This window comes from Budorcas taxicolor, chromosome 18, assembly GCF_023091745.1.
Source record: "Budorcas taxicolor isolate Tak-1 chromosome 18, Takin1.1, whole genome shotgun sequence".
Classification (NCBI taxonomy): domain Eukaryota; kingdom Metazoa; phylum Chordata; class Mammalia; order Artiodactyla; family Bovidae; genus Budorcas; species Budorcas taxicolor.
In genome coordinates this window covers 57,994,363-58,011,418 of record NC_068927.1, presented here as the reverse complement: position 1 = coordinate 58,011,418, position 17,056 = coordinate 57,994,363, and the positions used below count along the sequence as shown (strand labels likewise).

The 17,056-nt window shown below is 57.8% G+C and overlaps 1 protein-coding gene across 1 annotated transcript in view; it reads left to right on the top strand.

Moving 5' to 3' along the window:
• The window catches only part of SHANK1 (SH3 and multiple ankyrin repeat domains 1), a 46,898-nt gene that overhangs the window by 9,512 nt on the left and 20,330 nt on the right, over nucleotides 1-17,056 (top strand). Inside the window, exons 8-14 of the mRNA XM_052656083.1 lie at nucleotides 4,248-4,325; nucleotides 4,543-4,609; nucleotides 4,870-5,200; nucleotides 6,105-6,298; nucleotides 10,634-10,747; nucleotides 10,919-10,994; nucleotides 11,488-11,514. Coding sequence (XP_052512043.1) covers nucleotides 4,248-4,325; nucleotides 4,543-4,609; nucleotides 4,870-5,200; nucleotides 6,105-6,298; nucleotides 10,634-10,747; nucleotides 10,919-10,994; nucleotides 11,488-11,514 — 887 coding nt within the window. The remainder of the gene's footprint in view (nucleotides 1-4,247; nucleotides 4,326-4,542; nucleotides 4,610-4,869; nucleotides 5,201-6,104; nucleotides 6,299-10,633; nucleotides 10,748-10,918; nucleotides 10,995-11,487; nucleotides 11,515-17,056) is intronic.

Genomic DNA, 17,056 nt, shown 5'->3' with positions numbered 1-17,056 from the left:
ATGATTTGAACGAATGACTTTTGCATGACTCAACTCCACATCCTCATCCTTTCTGGGCCCATTTCCTGAGCACCTACTGTGTGCCGGGACGTGAGATGAATCAGACACAGCATGGCGCCCGTCCTCGGGAGGGTGGGAGAGGGGGAGTTCATAGTCTGGCAAAGAGGCAGATGTGTAAACAAATAATTACAATCCAGTGGGAAGAGTGCTAGCGCTCCAGTATATACAGGGTGCTCAGGGGTGGAGCGAACTGCTGGTTGAGATGAAAGAGATGCTCTTGGGCCTGTGCTAGGCAAGGTGACGGTGGGGGCAGGCAGATATGCAAAAACACACACAGCACCAATTTATCGTTGAGTCGGGGAGACGGCATATGCACACAGGGACACACACTCACACTCACAAACACGCCCGGAAAACGAACCAGGCTAACTTTGCCGTCCAATTGGGGAGCCATCAGACTTGGGCGATCAGTTGTGCTTTCACAGTAGACAGATGAACGCTAGGATCAGAAAGCCTGGTTTGAGTCCCAGCTGCCCCACTGACTGGCTGTGTGACCTTGCCCTCTCTGAGCCTATCCCGTAGGATGGACCCGTACAAGCATCGTTGATGGGCCTGTCACATGAAGCGGGTGAGACCGAGGAAGTGTCTAGTGAATGCTGGTTAGACTGGCATCTGGGCGATTTGGAGTGGAGCTGAGCTGGAGGCCAGGTTGGGTTTGCCCAGGCCAAGACAGAGGAGGAGGACTCCCCTCATCCAGCAACTGTTTATTGAACAGTTCTATGGGCCAGGCACCATGCCAGGCCATGGGTGCCACAGACAAAACCTTGCCTCTCCAAAATAGACAATGGAGTGGGGGAGAGATGCTGGAGATGAATAAAATCGAAATGTAATTTCAGGGAGGCAGTATTATAAGGCAAACGAGTTAATTCTGACTTAGAAGAATGTCCGGCACACAGCAGGTATCATATAAATTAAAATAAAGCCAGGAACAGGTCAAGGGTTTATTTTTGACAGGGTCATCAGAGGGGCCTCTTCTGAAGAATTGGCCTCTGTGCAGAAATGTGAATCAAGTGAGAAAGTGAGCTGTGTGCAGAGCTAGGGGCAGAGAGTCCCAAATCGAGGACGCAGCAGGTGCAAAGGCCCTGGGGCAGGAGCATGCCTGCCAGAGAAGGGAGGCCAGTGTGCCTGCGGAGTAGGGAGTGAGGAAAGGTGTTAGCAGATGTGGTTGATGAGGCTGGGGCTGGGGGTGGCAGGGCAGGCAGATCAGCGGGGGGGGCTCCCATCCAGGGCAAGGATGTTGGGTCTGTTATGACTGACACTGGCAAGGAATTGATCTGGACTTGGATGGCATTGTCCACCCCCTCTGACCATCCAGCCCTGGCCCCCAATGTGTCCTGCCTCCTTCCTTCCGGGTCTAGCAGAGTGTTTGAGTAAGGGCTCAGGAGTCAGATACACCTGGGTTCAAATCCGAGGGCTGATCGTCACCAGCTCCCTTTGAAGCCTTAGTTTCCTCATCTGTAAAACGGGGACAGTCATCTCCATCTCACAGAATTGTCGGGCTAGTCAGTGGCTACTGCCTCTGAGGTGCTCTGATACGCAACACAGTAAGTCCCCCGCCTCAAGAGGTCTGACTTGGTGGCTCTCAAGCTGGATGCTCCTGCACGCTAGGGGACACTTGGCAGTGCTGTGGATGCTCTCCGCTGCCACCACTGAGGAGGGAGCGCTACTGGCATCTAGTGGCAGAGACCAGAGAATGATGCTCCATGCAATGCACAGGATGGCCCCACTACAGAGACTTGTCTGGCCCCTAAGCGTCAGTCGTGCTAATGATGAAAACACCTGATCGGGAGGTTGGGGCGAGCAGATGCGAGCTATTACATATAGAATGGATAAACAACACAGCCCTACTGTAGAGTGCAGGCAGCTATAGTCAATCTCCTATGATAAGCTGTTAACCGGACTTCCCAGGTGGCACTAGTGGTAAAGAACATGCCTGCCAGCGCAGGAGACATCAGAGACAGTGGGTTTGATCCCTGGGTCAGGAAGATCCCCTGGAGGAGGGCATGGCAACCCACCCCAGTATTCTTGCCTGGAGAATCTCCATGGACAGAGAGGAGCCTGGCAGGCTACAGTCCGTGGAGTCGCAAAGAGTCAGACATGACTGAAGCGACTTGGCATGCACGCAGGCAAACCATAATGGAAAAGAATAGCTTCAAAAAATGATATAAATATGTGTGCACGTGTGTATAACAGATTCACTTTGCTCTACAGCAGTAATTAACCCAACATTGTAAATCAACTATACTTCAGTAAAATAGTAATAATAATAAAACGCTGGTTTAGGTTAGTAGCCATCCAATACACTATATAAGCCTTTGACTGTGTGGATCACAATAAACTGTGGAAAATTCTGAAAGAGATGGGAATACCAGACCACCTGACCTGCCTCTTGAGAAATCTGTATGCAGGTCAGGAAGCAACAGTTAGAACTGGACATGGAACAACAGACTGGTTCCAAATAGGAAAAGGAGTACATCAAGGCTGTATATTGTCACCCTGCTTATTTAACTTATATGCAGAGTACATCATGAGAAATGCTGGACTGGAAGAAGCACAAGCTGGAGTCAAGATTGCCGGGAGAAATATCAATAACCTCAGATATGCAGATGACACCACCCTTATGGCAGAAAGTGAAGAGGAACTAAAAAGCCTCTTGATGAAAGTGAAAGAGGAGAGTGAAAAAGTTGGCTTAAAGCTCAACATTCAGAAAACTAAGATCATGGCATCTGGTCCCAGCACTTCATGGCAAATACATGGCGAAACAGTGGAAACAGTGTCAGACTTTATTTATGGGGGCTCCAAAATCACTGCAGATGGTGACTGCAGCCATGAAATTAAAAGACACTTACTCCTTGGAAGAAAAGTTATGACCAATCTAGATAGCATATTGAAAAGCAGAGACATTACTTTGCTAACAAAGGTCCATCTAGTCAAGGCTATGGTTTTTCTTGTGGTCATGTATGGATGTGAGAGTTGGACTATGAAAAAAGCTGAGCACCAAAGAATTGATGCTTTTGAACTGTGGTGTTGGAGAAGACTCTTGAGAGTCCCTTGGACTGCAAGGAGATCCAACCAGTCCATTCTGAAGGAGATCAGCCCTGGGATCTCTTTGGAGGGAATGATGCTGAAGCTGAAACTCCAGTATTTCGGCCACCTCATGCGAAGAGTTGACTCATTGGAAAAGACTCTGATGCTGGGAGGGATTGGGGCAGGAGGAGAAGGGGACGACAGAGGATGCGATGGCTGGATGGCATTACTGACTCGATGGACATGAGTTTGAGTGAACTCCGGGAGATGGTGATGGACAGGGAGGCCTGGCTTGCTGCAATTCATGGGGTCACAAAGAGTCGGACACAACTGAGCGACTGAACTGAACTGAATACACTATAACCCAAGTCACGAGTAGTTTTAAATATCCCAGGAGACACTTTTTTTTTTAAAAAAAAAGGTGACATTAATTTTAGTAGCATATTTTGTTTCAAAAATACTATCCTTTCAAGTAATCAGTCCATGGGGTCGCTAATAGTCGGTCGGACACGACTGAGAGACTTCACTTTGACTTTTCACTTTCATGCATTGGAGAAGGAAATGGCAACCCGCTCCAGTGTTCTTACCTAGAGAATCCCAGGGATGGGGCAGCCTGGTGGGCTGCCGTCTCTGGGGTCGCACAGAGTCGGACACGACCGAAGCGACTTAGCAGCAGCAGCAATCAGTATAAAAACTATTGTGCTGTGCTCAAGTGTTAGTCACTCAGTCACGTCCGACCCTTTGTGACCCCATGAACTGCAGCCCACCAGGCTCCTCCGTCCATGGGACTCTCCAGGCAAGAATACTGGAGCATGTTGCCGTTTCCTCCTCCTGGGGATCTTCCCGACCCAGGGATCGAACGCACAGCTGCATCTCCTGCATTGGCAGGCGGATTCTTTACTGCCGCGCCACCCGAGAAGCCCCCATAGAATCTACTCGAGAGACTGAAGCTACGCTTTCGAGTCCTTGGAATCCGGCGTGCACTGTGCAGGCACAGCACCTCTGTGTGGCCCGGCCATGTTTAAAGGGCGAGTGGCTACTGTCCCAAGCAGGGCGGGTTCCCGCCAGATGGTTCCAAAGGCTCAGCGCAGTGTCTGTGTCGGCTCGCGGCGACAGTAACTGTTTTCCTCTTCCCTTTCCCCCGTGCCACTGACCACCAGGAGACGTGTGCTAGGATCCTTCTCTACCGAGGGGCCAACAAGGATGTCAAGAATAACAGTGGACAGACCCCCTTCCAGGTCTGTTGGGCCGGGTTGGGGAGGCGTGAAGAACTCAGAGGGGCTGAAGTCTGGGGGGCTGGGAGGGAGGCAGGCGGTCTGCGAGAGAGACTTGGCAGGCTGGACTTGCTGGGGTGAAGGCTGGGGGTCTGGGCAGCTGGCTGGAGACCTGATAGTGTTTCCTGTTTGTTTTCCCTCTCTCTCTCCTACCTGGGCCCCCCTTACCCCCTCACGCCAGGTGGCAGTGATCGCTGGGAATTTTGAACTCGGGGAGCTGATCCGAAACCATCGAGAACAGGATGTGGGTGAGCGAGCTAAGGGGAGAAGTCGGGGTCCTGGGGGGGGATGCGTGGTGGGACTGGGGAGTCAGCGGACCTGATCTGGGGGCCAGGATGGGACCAAATAAACCTTAGAGGACCGCAAACACCTGGGCAGCGGGAGGGGTCAGGTTCCAGGCGCCCTGCTCTTTCTCATCTGTTTATCCCCTGGTGCCTTCCCCACCCAACCATCTCTTGCCTCCTGTGTGTCTCCCCCTCTGCCCCCCGGCCTCTGTGCCCCACCACAGTGCCCTTCCAGGAGTCCCCCAAGTATGCAGTCCGGCGACGGGGACCCCCGGGCACAGGGCTGACGGTGCCCCCCGCACTGCTGCGGGCCAACAGTGATACCAGCATGGCCCTGCCCGACTGGATGGTGTTCGCTGCCCCGGGGACCTCGTCCGCAGGGGCCCCCGGCCCCACCTCAGGGCCCCAGGGTCAGGCACAGCCCGCCGCCCCCAGCGCCAAGCTCAGCAGCGGGACCCTGCGAAGTGCCAGCAGCCCCCGGGGCGCCCGGGCCCGCTCCCCGTCCCGCGGGAGGCACCCCGAGGAGGCCAAGCGCCAGCCCCGTGGACGGCCCAGGTAGGGGAGGGCTCAGCCCTGGTCCTGCAGACCCCCCTCCCACCCGAATCCCCTCCTGGGACCCACGGCTGCCCACCACCCCCCACCAGGCCAGCCCAGGTGCCCACCTCCTGTCCCAGAGACAGCTGCCCCCCCCCCCCCCGCCCGCCACCCCGCTGCATCCAACTCTCTGGTCCCCACCTCGGACCACCAGGTCTCCCTCCTGACCCCAAGGCAGCAAGGGCTCCGTGAACCAGGCCGAGTTTAGCTCATCAGCCGCTCCGTGGTCCGGCCGGGGGTGGGGAGGGCACCCAAGAGAAAGGTTGGTTCCAGCCCCTGAGGACAGGCAGGCAGGCAGACAGACAGACAGACAGCCTGGGCAAGGTGAGAGGAAGCTCAGCGGAGTTGGGGTGGGCAAGGAGGGAGACTGGAGGGGTTTCCAAGCCTGGAAATGAGGTCCCAGGCGGGGAGGATGAGCAGGGGGCATTGGGAGCTGGCTGGAGGGGGACAGGGAGGGGATGGGTGGGAGGAAGATGGTGGTAGGCTGGGGATGGCGGGAGAGGCACTGGACCCAGCCCAGGAGGAAGCTGGGAGTCGCCAAAGGCTCGTGAGCCAGGGATGACACAGGCAGAGCTCAGCTTCAGGAAGCTGAATCAGGCAGGGTGTGCAGGCCCGTGGGAGGGGACAGAGCCGGAAGCCAGGAGGCAGGAAAGGGGGCCGGTGGCCCGCAGCGGGCAGGCAGGGGGAGCCCGAAATGCCCTCCTCCCCCCTACCCCCCACCCCCGGCCCCCAGAGCTGGAAAAGGCACTCAGACCCCCTCCCCCACCCTGATGCTCCACCTCCCACCCCCCCAAGGACCCCTGTTCTCCCAGAGGCGCCCCCTCCCTCCACTCCCCCTTGCCTCTCACACCCTCTGTGTATGCAGCTCCAGCGGGACACCCCGGGAAGGGCCGGCCGGGGGCACGGGGGGCTCTGGGGGCCCCGGGGGCTCCCTGGGCAGCCGCGGAAGACGCAGGAAACTCTACTCGGCGGTCCCCGGACGGTCCTTCATGGCCGTGAAGTCCTACCAGGCCCAAGCCGAGGGGGAGATCTCCCTGAGCAAGGGCGAAAAGATCAAAGGTAAAGGGGCAGGGTGCAGCTGGGCTGTGGGCAAGGGTCGGCAGGTGAACTCACCCGCCTCTCAGGGAGGGGCTGGCCCGCGACCAACAGTTGTCCAGGACCTGGAATGTCCAGGACACCCTGGAGACCTCAGAGAGGCCTAGGTGCCCCTTCCGCCTCGGAGGAGCAAACAGTGGAGCTCAGATGCTGCTGAGGAGCATGCTGAGGAGGTGGGGTCCAGGCAGAAGAGAGGAGACGAGCATCTCTAGGACATCGACCCCACGAGGTCCCATCTCGCTCACCGTCACCCTTGAAGGCGGGTGTCTGGAGCCCATTGTACAGTTGAAGGGGCAGAGCCTTGCATGGGTGAAGCAACTTTGCCTGAGGTCCCCAGTCTGAACCCACAGTTCTTCTTGCTCTCTTGTGCGGAGAGTGAGGGACACGCCGCCTTGACTTCACCTCCTGCCTCTGCCAGGCGTCTTCATCTGAGACACGGGGTGGTGGTGCCCACTTCCCCGGGCTCTGATGAGATGGGCTGTAGGTGAAGCCAGTCCCTGCCGAGGGCTTCCTGAACAGAGGCTGCTGTCACGGGGCTTGCCTCTCTCCTGTTTCCCTGCCTTCCTCTGGAAAACCATGCCAGGATCCCCCGCGTGCAGACTTCACAAGGCTGTGGATATGTGTTCTTGGACAGAATGGTGCTTTGGAGACTGGAAGTACCCTGCCGTAGTTCATTCAAGGCGGGGGAGCAATTCTTTGCCCGACTCTAGGCCGGCAGACGGGCCGAGTTGCGTAGGGGTTGAGAACCAGGCTGTCTGGGTTCAAGTCCCAGCTCCTGCACTTCCTAGCAGGGCGGCCTCAGGCTAGTGACTTCTCCAGGGTTCAGTGTTCTCATCTGTACAATGGGACCTTTGCGAGGATTAAGAGTCAGCTCTTGGAAAGCCCACAGAACAGTGATTCATACCTAATAAGGCCAGCTGTCATTATCATACGCGGCCCACACTAGGGGCACTTAAAAGGGAGAGACCCTAGGCCCTGGGGGAAGCTGAGTCTGGGGGTGGAGTGGGGGGGTGGTCTTCCCACAGGAGACATGGTTTAAGTGGGCCTTGAAGAGCGTGCCAGGGTCAGAGTGTTAGTGCGGTTGTGTAATTACGTCTGTCTTGTAGTCTGTCTCCCTGGTGCCTGAGCTTCTGAAGATGAGGTCACGTGTCACCAGGGGCCGGGTCATCAAGGCCCAGGTTAATGACCCAGCACACAAAGGGCCTCAGTGCACATCTGCTGAGTGAATGAGTGAATGGATGAATGGCCGGATGCAGGAGCTAACTGTAGGGGCCAGGCAGGGGCAGTGCCTCTGGCAGGGGGACAGCGTGCCAGGGGAGAGTGTGTTTGTGTGTGTATGGCTGGGTGGGGGGTCAGTTCAGTCGCTCAGTCGTGTCCAACTCTTTGCAACCCCATGAACTGCAGCACACCAGGCCTCCCTGTCCATCACCAACTGCCGGAGTTTACTCAAACTCATGTCCATTGAGTCAGTGATGCCATGCAACCATCTCATCCTCTGTCATCCCCTTCTCCCCCCACCTTCAATCTTTCCCAGCATCAGGGTCTTTTCCATTGAGTCAGTTCTTTGCATCAGGTGGCCAAAGTATTGGAGTTTCAGCTTCAGCATCAGTCCTCCCAATGAACACTCAGGACTGATTTCCTTTAGGATGGACTGGTTGGATCTCCTTGCTGTCCAAGGGACTCTCAGGAGTGGGGGTCAGTTCTGTGCAAAAGAAGAAAGGGAAGCTGAGGTCGGAGGTGAGGGACCCTCCCACAGGCAGAGGGCCATGGGCTGCATCTTCTCTGTGTCTTTCTGAATGTCAAGCCCAGTCATCCAATGCGCTACCCTGACTTCATATCCTTTCCTTTCCTTAAAAGTTCCCTGATTGCCTCAGAGCACACCCACATCCATGGTGTCACTGGGCTTCTTCATAGCCCGATTAAGGTAGCAGACTCCCTCTGCTCTCAGGATCAAAGCCTAGGGCCTCAGCCTGGCCTGCAAGCCCCTCCTCTGCCCACCCTGCCCCCGACACAGCCTCAACTCAGGCTACTCTTTGCTTCACCTGCAGGGTTCCAGGGACCTTAGCCTCCTCATCCTTCCTCAAACGCCCCAAGTCCTTTTCCACCCTAAACTCTTTGCACATGCTGTTCCTTCTGCCCGGAAAGCCTATGCCCCCTCTCTCTGCCTCCTGCACTCCCTGCATCCTTCAGGTCTCAGCCCATATGTCACATCCTCTCAGATGCCTTCCGGATCCCCCCGTGCCTTCAGATTTATTTGTTTAAAAGATTTTTTTTGAAGTGGACCATTTTTAAAGTCTTTACAGTATTTGTTAGAATATTGCTTCTGTTTTATGGTTTATGTAGAACCTTAGCTCCTCGACCAGGGATCAAACCCACACCCCCTGCATTGGAAGGCGAAGTCTTAACCTCTAGGACCACCAGGGAAGCCCCCTCATCAGATTTATATACTCCTATCTGGTCTTTATCCAAACACCCCCTCCTTTTCCCCCTCAAGCCCTGACCTCCGTTTTCCAATCATGGGGTCACTTGTAGAGTTCTGACTCCACTGGCTGCCCGTCTGGAAGCTCCGTGAGGACAGTAGTGAGTAGTGCTGCGTCTGTGTCTGACAGCTCTACTCACTTCCCTGGTGGCTCAGACAGTAAAGAATCTGCCTGCAAAGCCAGAGGAGACCCAGGTTTGATCCCTGGGTTAGGAAGATCCCCTGGAGAAGGGCATGGCAACCCACTCTGGTATTCTTGCCTGGAGAATCCCATGGACAGAGGAGCCTGCTGGGCTATAGTCCTCGGGGTCACAAAGAGTCAAACACGACTGAGCGACTACCACAACAGCTCTACTCAGGTCCTCGCCTGATGTCTGACTCATGACTGGCACAAAATACGTATTTTTTTTTAGTGAACAAATGATTGATTCCCAGATCAGCCAGCTGGGCAAGGCAGAGTCAGCCAAGAGCCCAGACCTTTTGACACACATCTGCTCTCTTCCGTGACCTTGAGCATCTCCTGGCTGGGGTTTCCCCAGACCCTCTCAGAAGAGGGGGTCGGTGCAGGGCAAAGCATCAGATGGCCCCAATCCCAACCCTAGCATGGCTCAAGCCACCCCTGGGCAAGAGGTTTTTCTACTTTAGCTTCAACTTCATCTATAAAATGGGAAATCAGTTGTTACCTACTGCGGTGTAAGGATAGAGTGAGTGAAGAATGTGAAGGGCCAAGTGGGCACAGAGCTGTGAAAGATGCTGGAGAGGTGGGTGGCTGTGGGCTTGTTACTGTCACTCTCGTCATGATCAGGAACAGCAGCAGCAAAGCACTGGAACAGAGAGGTAGCAAGACCGGAGTGTTCAAATCCAGGCTGCAAAACCTGGGGCAAACAAGCCTGAATGTCTCCGAGCCTCTGTTTCTCCATCAGTAAAATGGGGCCAATGACAGTGCCCCCTCTTAGGGTCCTGGCCCCAGTGAGAGTTGGATAGACATTAGCTGTCCCTACTGCCCATCACTGTAGGTCAATGTATGCTTGATGTCTAAGAGGTAGGGGTGGTAGGCAGGGGCCTCTGGTAACAAGCAGGGGAGAAGAGAGAAGATTCTAATCTCCCATCTAGAGCCAGGGGAAGCAGAGAGAGACAGAAAGAGGGATCTGGGAACCGATGACAAAAGGTTAAGTGGCAAGGAGACTGCAGGAGGTGGCAGGGGTAGTGATGAGGTATAACACGTGACCTAGGAGCCTAGTGGGGTTTAGGGAAATTACGGAGTAAGTGAGTTGTGACTGGTTACCAGGGGAGATGAGAGCCAGTTGTGGACATGTCCCTCACTTGCAAGGACCATGTCATGGGACACAGCCCTTCTCCCCAGTGCCTCTCGGTGTCCCCATTGTGTTCAGGAAGCTACTATGCAGGAGTGACTATCTCCCATTTCCCCTTGTGGGGCTTCCCCGATGGCTAAACAGCAAAGAATCCGTCTGCAATGCAGAAGACAATGCAGATTCAATCCCTGGGTCCCGAAGATCCCCTGGAGGAGGAAATGGCAACCCACTCCAGTATTCTTGCCTGGGAAATCTCAAGGACAGAGGAGCCTGGCGGGCTGCCGTTCATGGGGCCGCAAAGATTCGGATATGACTGAGTGACTGAGCAGACACACACACTCCCCCCTTGCGCCTTCCTAAGGCTGCCCTTGGGCCAGGTTCTGGGCAAGGTGCTGAGAATTGTGGAAAGGCTGTGCATCAAATGTTGGGAGCGGGCAGGGCAGAGGAGGTGTGGGCAGCACGGAAATGCAGAAATATTTCTATTCTATGTCCCCACTCCCCATCCAGTGCTTAGCATCGGGGAAGGAGGCTTCTGGGAAGGCCAGGTCAAAGGTCGCGTCGGCTGGTTCCCCTCTGACTGCCTGGAAGAGGTGGCCAACCGCTCCCAGGAAGCAAAGCAAGGTAACAAGGAACCCCCAGGTGTCCCCGACTTACTCTAGATTCTCATGTCCCTTCCTTTCCCCCTCCTGGTGGGGGTGGGAGGTCGAAGGGAAGGCTTGGGCCAGGACCCCAGGGGGTGAACCCATGATTTCCAGAGTAGAAGGTCCAAGGTCATCCTCTGTCCCCCTGCAGAAAGCCGAAGTGACAAGGCAAAGAGACTCTTCCGGCATTATACCGTGGGCTCCTACGACAGCTTTGATGCCCCAAGGTAAATGTCCTTACACCCTCGGGCAATCCCCCACCCCAAATCCCTCCCACTTCACCTTTTAAATATTTCCTCCACCTTCTAAATATTTCCGCCACCTTGAAGCCCCCTCTCTTGTCTGCTCCCTCTAGCGTTTGATCCGGGGTAGAGGGAGGCAGGGTTAGCTTCAGACCACACAACCCAACCCCAAACCGTCCTTGGCAGCCACTGAGACTGCCCAGCTCTGGGGTCGCCAGAGACCAATGAGGTGGACTGGGGCAAGGTGGGGATGCCGGGGGCGCTGGGGAGCTCACCTGTATGGTGGCTGGAGGCTCCTGTCTCCTTCACATGCTGCATCTCTGTGAAGTCCTGTGCAGCGGAAGTGTGTGCATCCCGCGCTGGCATGTTGGGGGGGTCGGGGGGGGGACAAGCAGAGCCGGCCCGGCGGGGTGGGGGCAGGGAGAAGGCACACTGACACCTTTCCCCTCCCTGGCTGCTGGCTGACTTGCTTCTGAAGCTTGATGGATGGGATTGGCCCAGGGAGGTGAGAGGGGAGGGGAAGGGAGGAAATGGGGTCAGGAATGGGAAGGAAGGGGTGCCTGGGGGTGTATGGATGTGCGTGTGTACCCCCAGAGCTAAAGTTCCCCTGTGCGTGACCGTCTCACAGTCGGCGAGCATCTCTGTACAGATTCCCCAGGCGTGTTCTCGCCCATGTGCCTCTGTAGGTGTGCATGACACGTGTCTGTGTGCATGTGTGGCCGGAGGCCCTTGGAGTTCTAGCCCCGTGCACATGCCCGTGACAATGAGAGGGTGTGTCCCGCTCGGTACAGATGGGTGCATTTGTGGCTGTCACTTCTGGGTGCACGATTGTGGCTCATTGTGCAGCTGGCTCTCTCTGCACCTCTCTTTCCCCGAATCCGTGTGTCTGAGAATGAGGGCCAGTGTTTTTCAGAGATGTCCAGTGTGTCTGCCTACCACCTGGGGACCGGTGGTGGGTCCCTGCACATGCCTGTCCCTCTTCATGCACGTCGCTGTGTGTGCGCATTAACGCATAAAGTGTGTGCATGCATTTGTGTCTATCTGATTGATTTGGAATTCAGGACCTGGGGTGTTGGGGGAGGGGAGGGAGGAAGAGGGGAGGACTCCAGAGCTTGAGCTTCCAGAAGGGCCAGGCTGTGGGGGAGGGATGGTCATAACTGGGCATCTGAAAGATGACATCCCCCCCCACACCGCTCCCCCTAATCCAGGGAAGGGTCTCCTTGTTCGTAGCATCCTTCCATTAAATGTGTCCAAACCTACGTGTCTGTGTTCTGGCCAGTGGGGATGGATCGGGGCGGGGGAGGGCCGGGGGAGGAGCGGGGAGGAGAGAAATGACAATATGGGAAGAGAGGGTGGGGCTGGGGTGCCACCCTGCTCCCCAAGTGTCCGAGGCGCTTGACCATTGTGCGTGTTCGCCTGGCACGTCTCCGGCTCTGGGCACTGGGTGAGTATCGAGGTCCCCCACCACCACCGGAGTCTCCCCATCAGCCTCTGCTTCTTGTCTCTTGTCAGTGTCTCTGGGTCTCCCCTTGGCTTTGGTTTGGGGATCGTTTACTCTACCAGCTGGATGAGGGTGGTCGCTCAGCTTCTTTCTCCTCTTTCCTCTGCTTGTCAAGTGCGTTGCCCCCCCTCCCTCCCTTCCTGCCCGCTGGCATGTGCTGCCCTGCATGTCTGAGCTTCTCCCCACATCCCCACCCTCCGCTGTCCCCGGCCCTGTCTGGGGTGGCCTGGCCCGTGCTGTGACCCTGCCTCCCTGCCGGAGCTGTGTCTTCCCGCCGCGTGTAACCCCTCTTGGCCTCTGCTGCCCTCTCTCCTCTCCCCGGGGGTCTGCGGCTCTCTCTCTCTGGCGGGGAGCCGTGGTGCGTGGATGTCCCTCCGCCTGGACTTCTTTGCGGGGAGGGGTGTCTCTCCCTGCCCTGGCGCCCAGTCTAAACGTCCTGGCTCTCCCTTTCCGGCCCCTCCAGACTGTGTCGGGGAGCATCGTGCGTCTATGTGCCGCGGGGGTGGGGTGGGGGAGGGCTGTGCGTCCCCTCTCGGGGTCTCTCTCGCCGCGCCGTCCCCCCCGGCTCGGGAAGTGGGGCTCGGTGTCCGCGCGTCCCTCGCACGCGGTTGCGAGGCGTCTCGTGTGATGTTGTGCGTCCCTCTCCCCGCGCTCCCTCGCTCTGCACCTGCGCGGGAGGGCTCGGGAGGGGGGAGGGGGGCGAAGCGGGGGGGCCCAGACCGGAAGTGCCTCCCCCTTCTCCTCCCCCCGCGCTCGCCCCTCCCCCGTCTCCCGCCAAGGGGGGCCCCGCGCTCCCCTGCCGGCCCCCTCCCCCCGGCCCGGCCCCCTCCCCCGCCCGGCGCAGGACGCCAAGGGGTTAAGCCTCGCGCCCGCCGCCCGCCTCCGGAGCTGTCCGCGGTGCTGAAGCCGGCGCCGTCCGCGGTCCTCGCGCTCTCGCCGCGGCCCGACCCCGCGGCCCGCGCCCCCGCGGCCCCCCGGCATGTGAGCCCCCGGCCCTGCCCTCCCTCCCGCGGGAGGGCGCGCGCCCCCTCCCCCTCCCCCTCCCGGCGCGGGTCAGCATGAGGCGGGGCCTGGGGGCCCGGACACGGGGGTTCGGCCGAGCGGGGACGGGGACGCGGCGGCGGCGGCGGCGGCGGGGGCGGCCGGCACCGGGGCCGGGGCCGGGGCCGCGGCGGCGATGGCTCTGTCAGCGGTCGGCGGCGGCGGCGGCGGCGGGGGTCTCGGGGGCGGCCCCGGGGGGGGCTCCCTGCCGCAGCCGCCCCCCGCGCTCTCCTCCAGCTGGCCGGCCCTGGGGCCCCGGCGGCGCAGCGTCTGGTATATCTACAGGTAACGGAGCGTGCCGCCCCTTTTCTCCCCGCGGCCCGATCCGGAGGCCCCGGCCGCGGTGACGACCCTCCCCCAGCCGCTGATCCCCCAGCCCCCAGGCTCCCTCCCCGCCCCCAAGCCTCCCGCCCCCTCCGCCCTTCTCCCCTAACCTTCTCTCGGCACTAAGCTCTTTCCGGACCCCTCTTCTCTCCCCTTGGTTTTCTCATTAATCCCAACCCGAGCCTATCTCCCCGACCCCCCCCCCCCACCACCACCCCCCCCCACACACACACAGGCACACACACACTCCTCCGGCCCCTCGCAGGCCCTTCACAGGCTCCCTTTAGCTCCTTCTCCAGGACGTCCCTCCTAAGGAGGCCCTCGAAACGGACTCCACTCCGGGATTAGGGCCCCGCTTGTCCTTTCTGCCACCCTTACCTCCCCCACTCTAGAGCCCTCCCTTCAGGCATCTGCACCCCAGGCCCGCGTTCCTCTGATTCCTGTGTCCCCGCGCCCCTTCACGGAGTTGGCAAGTCCCCCCATTCATACCCCTCTCTCCCATTCACAGTCATCTCCCCCCATCACACACGCATCCCGCCCCCGTCTCCCCTCCCCTCCTCTTTTTCCGCTGCGTGTCACTGTGCGACGGTGCGTGTGTTCCTGTGGCTGTGGCGGTGTGCGTGCGTGTGTATGACTGCCTGCAGCCCTGTTTGTGTGTGTGTGTGTGTGTGTGTGTGTAAGCGAGAGAGAGAGATGGTGGGCTCCCGGCCCACCTCCCCAACTGTGTCCATCTGTATGTCCCTGTTTGCTGGCGTCTATCTCTGTGTGTGACTTGGAGCGATAGCGAGGCTGTCTGGGGACTAGTGTGTTTGCGTGGTGGTGGGGGGGTCTGTCCCAGAGACTGCGGCTGTGTTTCCCAACACCCACCCTCCTTGACCAGGCCTGTCCCCTCCCCCCCAACCACCCTTCACCGGTCCCCATCCCCACGCACCCCTCTCCCTGCCCCCAGGGGTCTGTGCCTGTGTGGGGCACGTGTGCTGAGACACGGTCGAGCTTCTGCACGGGGACTGCATCTGCTTCTGTGTGTCACTTCTCAGCATGGGAGGGGGCTTGCTTCCCTGCGGGGGCAGGGGGAGGCTCTGGGCAGGTCATGGAGAGGCCCCGTGGAGCTGGGCCACGGGGAGGGGCTCAGTGGCAGAGGGGGCGCTATGTACAGCAGGAGGCTCTGGGCTGCGGGATGCTGGGTGTGCGAGAGGGGCCTTCGGTGTGGGGGTGGGGGGAGTGGAGGCTGCTGCAGTCCCTGTGTGTGGGATCTGGTGAACAAGAGCTGGCCGCTGAGCTCCAGAGGCCGCTCAGGGTCGCCGAGGGATGGCCTGGGGTGGAGCATTGTGTGTGCTCCTGCAGGGCAGGTAGTCAGCCCTGCGGGAGCATGAATGGGGTGCTGCGTGGGTCGCGAACGGTAGGGCAAGGGGCGGGGCTAGAGGGCCTGGGTAGGAGGGTGGCAGGATGGAAAGGGAACAGGGGGGAGTGGGGGATACTGAAGTCGGGGGAGGAATGGGGAAAGCCGGAGCAGAGGAGCAGAGCATGTGCGCGGGGCCAACGGAGGAATGGGGTAAGGAGGGGGTGCAGGAAGTGTGAAGAGAATTGGGGGGCGGGGATTCAGGCAGTTCAGGGAGAGCACAGAGAGGAGATGCAGGGAATGTAAATGAAATGCAGCTGCCAGTGAAAGGAGACAGAAGGAAGGGTGAAGTGAATTGAGGATGCGAAAGTAGGAGGAGGCTTCCACGGATGAGAATGTGGTGGGGGCGGGGAACTGGAGTAGGAAAGAAACCTAGGATGCTGTAGGGGATACAGTGGGGTTCTATACTGAGGCTGTGGGAGGGATGAGGGCAAAGGAGAGAGAGAGCTGGCCTGAGAGGGGGTGAGGAGGCCACAGAAATCTGTGGGAGACAACTTTGGGAAAGGGGATGTGGGGTGTGCAAGGGCAAAATGGGAGGTAGGGGGACAGCCCCGTGGGGTGTAATGCGGGCTTGCAGAGGTGAGAGCTGGTGGGGAGGGGGTTAGGGTCCTGGGGAGCTTTCAGACGACTTGAGGGGGGATCCAGGTGCAGAGCAAGAAGGTATACACAAGAGTAGAGGAGAAGGAATACCCAGTTGTAGGGAGTTATGGGCACAAGAGGGCAACTGGGCAGTTCAAGGAGCGTGAGAGAGACTGCACACAGAGCTGGGGGTTGCATTGGAAAGTCATGGCAAGGAGAGGCGGATGTCCAGGATGGGGAGACTCAAGAGGGAGGGGTGGGGTGATCTGCTGGTGTTTGGATATTATTGGGGTATATGCTTGCCTACCACTCCAGTATTCTTGCCTGGAGAATCCCATGGACAGAGGAGCCTGGTGGGCTGCTGTCCATGCGGTCGCGCAGAGTCAGACACGACTGAAGTGACTTAGCATGTATGCATGCATAGGTTGCCTATGGGGAATTCAAATCTTGGATGTGACATTTTTTTCTGACAGGTGTGATCTTGAACAAATTTATTTCTCTGTGCCTCAGTTTCTTCATCTATAAAATGGGAATGATAACAGCCAGCCCCTCCCAGGGGGTGTCATGAGGACTGAATGAATACATTAACATAAAGTGCTTGGAATGCCATCTGGCATTCAGCAGCAGTTCGTAAATGTTACCTATTGTGCTACAGGCATAGCCTGGGATAAATTTCAGGAACTGGAGGGGCACGTTCATGGTGAACTGGAGCAAACGTATATGTGCTGGGGTTTTTGGTTTCAGTGGAGTGGAGGTTGTTACTATTGCAACTACCCGCGTATTTTCTTGGGAATTGTTGAAGAATGTTGTTCACTGTGTGAGCTCAGGCAAATTGCTTGACCTTTCTGTGCTTCTGTTTCCTCATTTGTAAAGTGGAAATGGTACTCACGCCTACCTAGAGGCTGGCCGTGGGAGATGATGGATTGAGTCATTTACCTGTGAGGGGCTTCAGATATTGATTGACACATAGCATGGGCTTTTTCTTCACATCTAATGGATAAAGGAGTCTTATTGAATTGTATTAGGGGCTGGATGTTTGGGGGAAGCTTATGTGTGAAGTGTGAGGAGAGAGTGGGGGTGAAAGATGGAGGGGGATGGGGGAAAGGTAGGGTTTGTGGGATGAATGAAATGAAAGTGAAACTGCTGTAAGTGAGGGATAAAGGGGATCTGAAGAGCATTGCTAGCCACTGGAGGGCCCTGGAG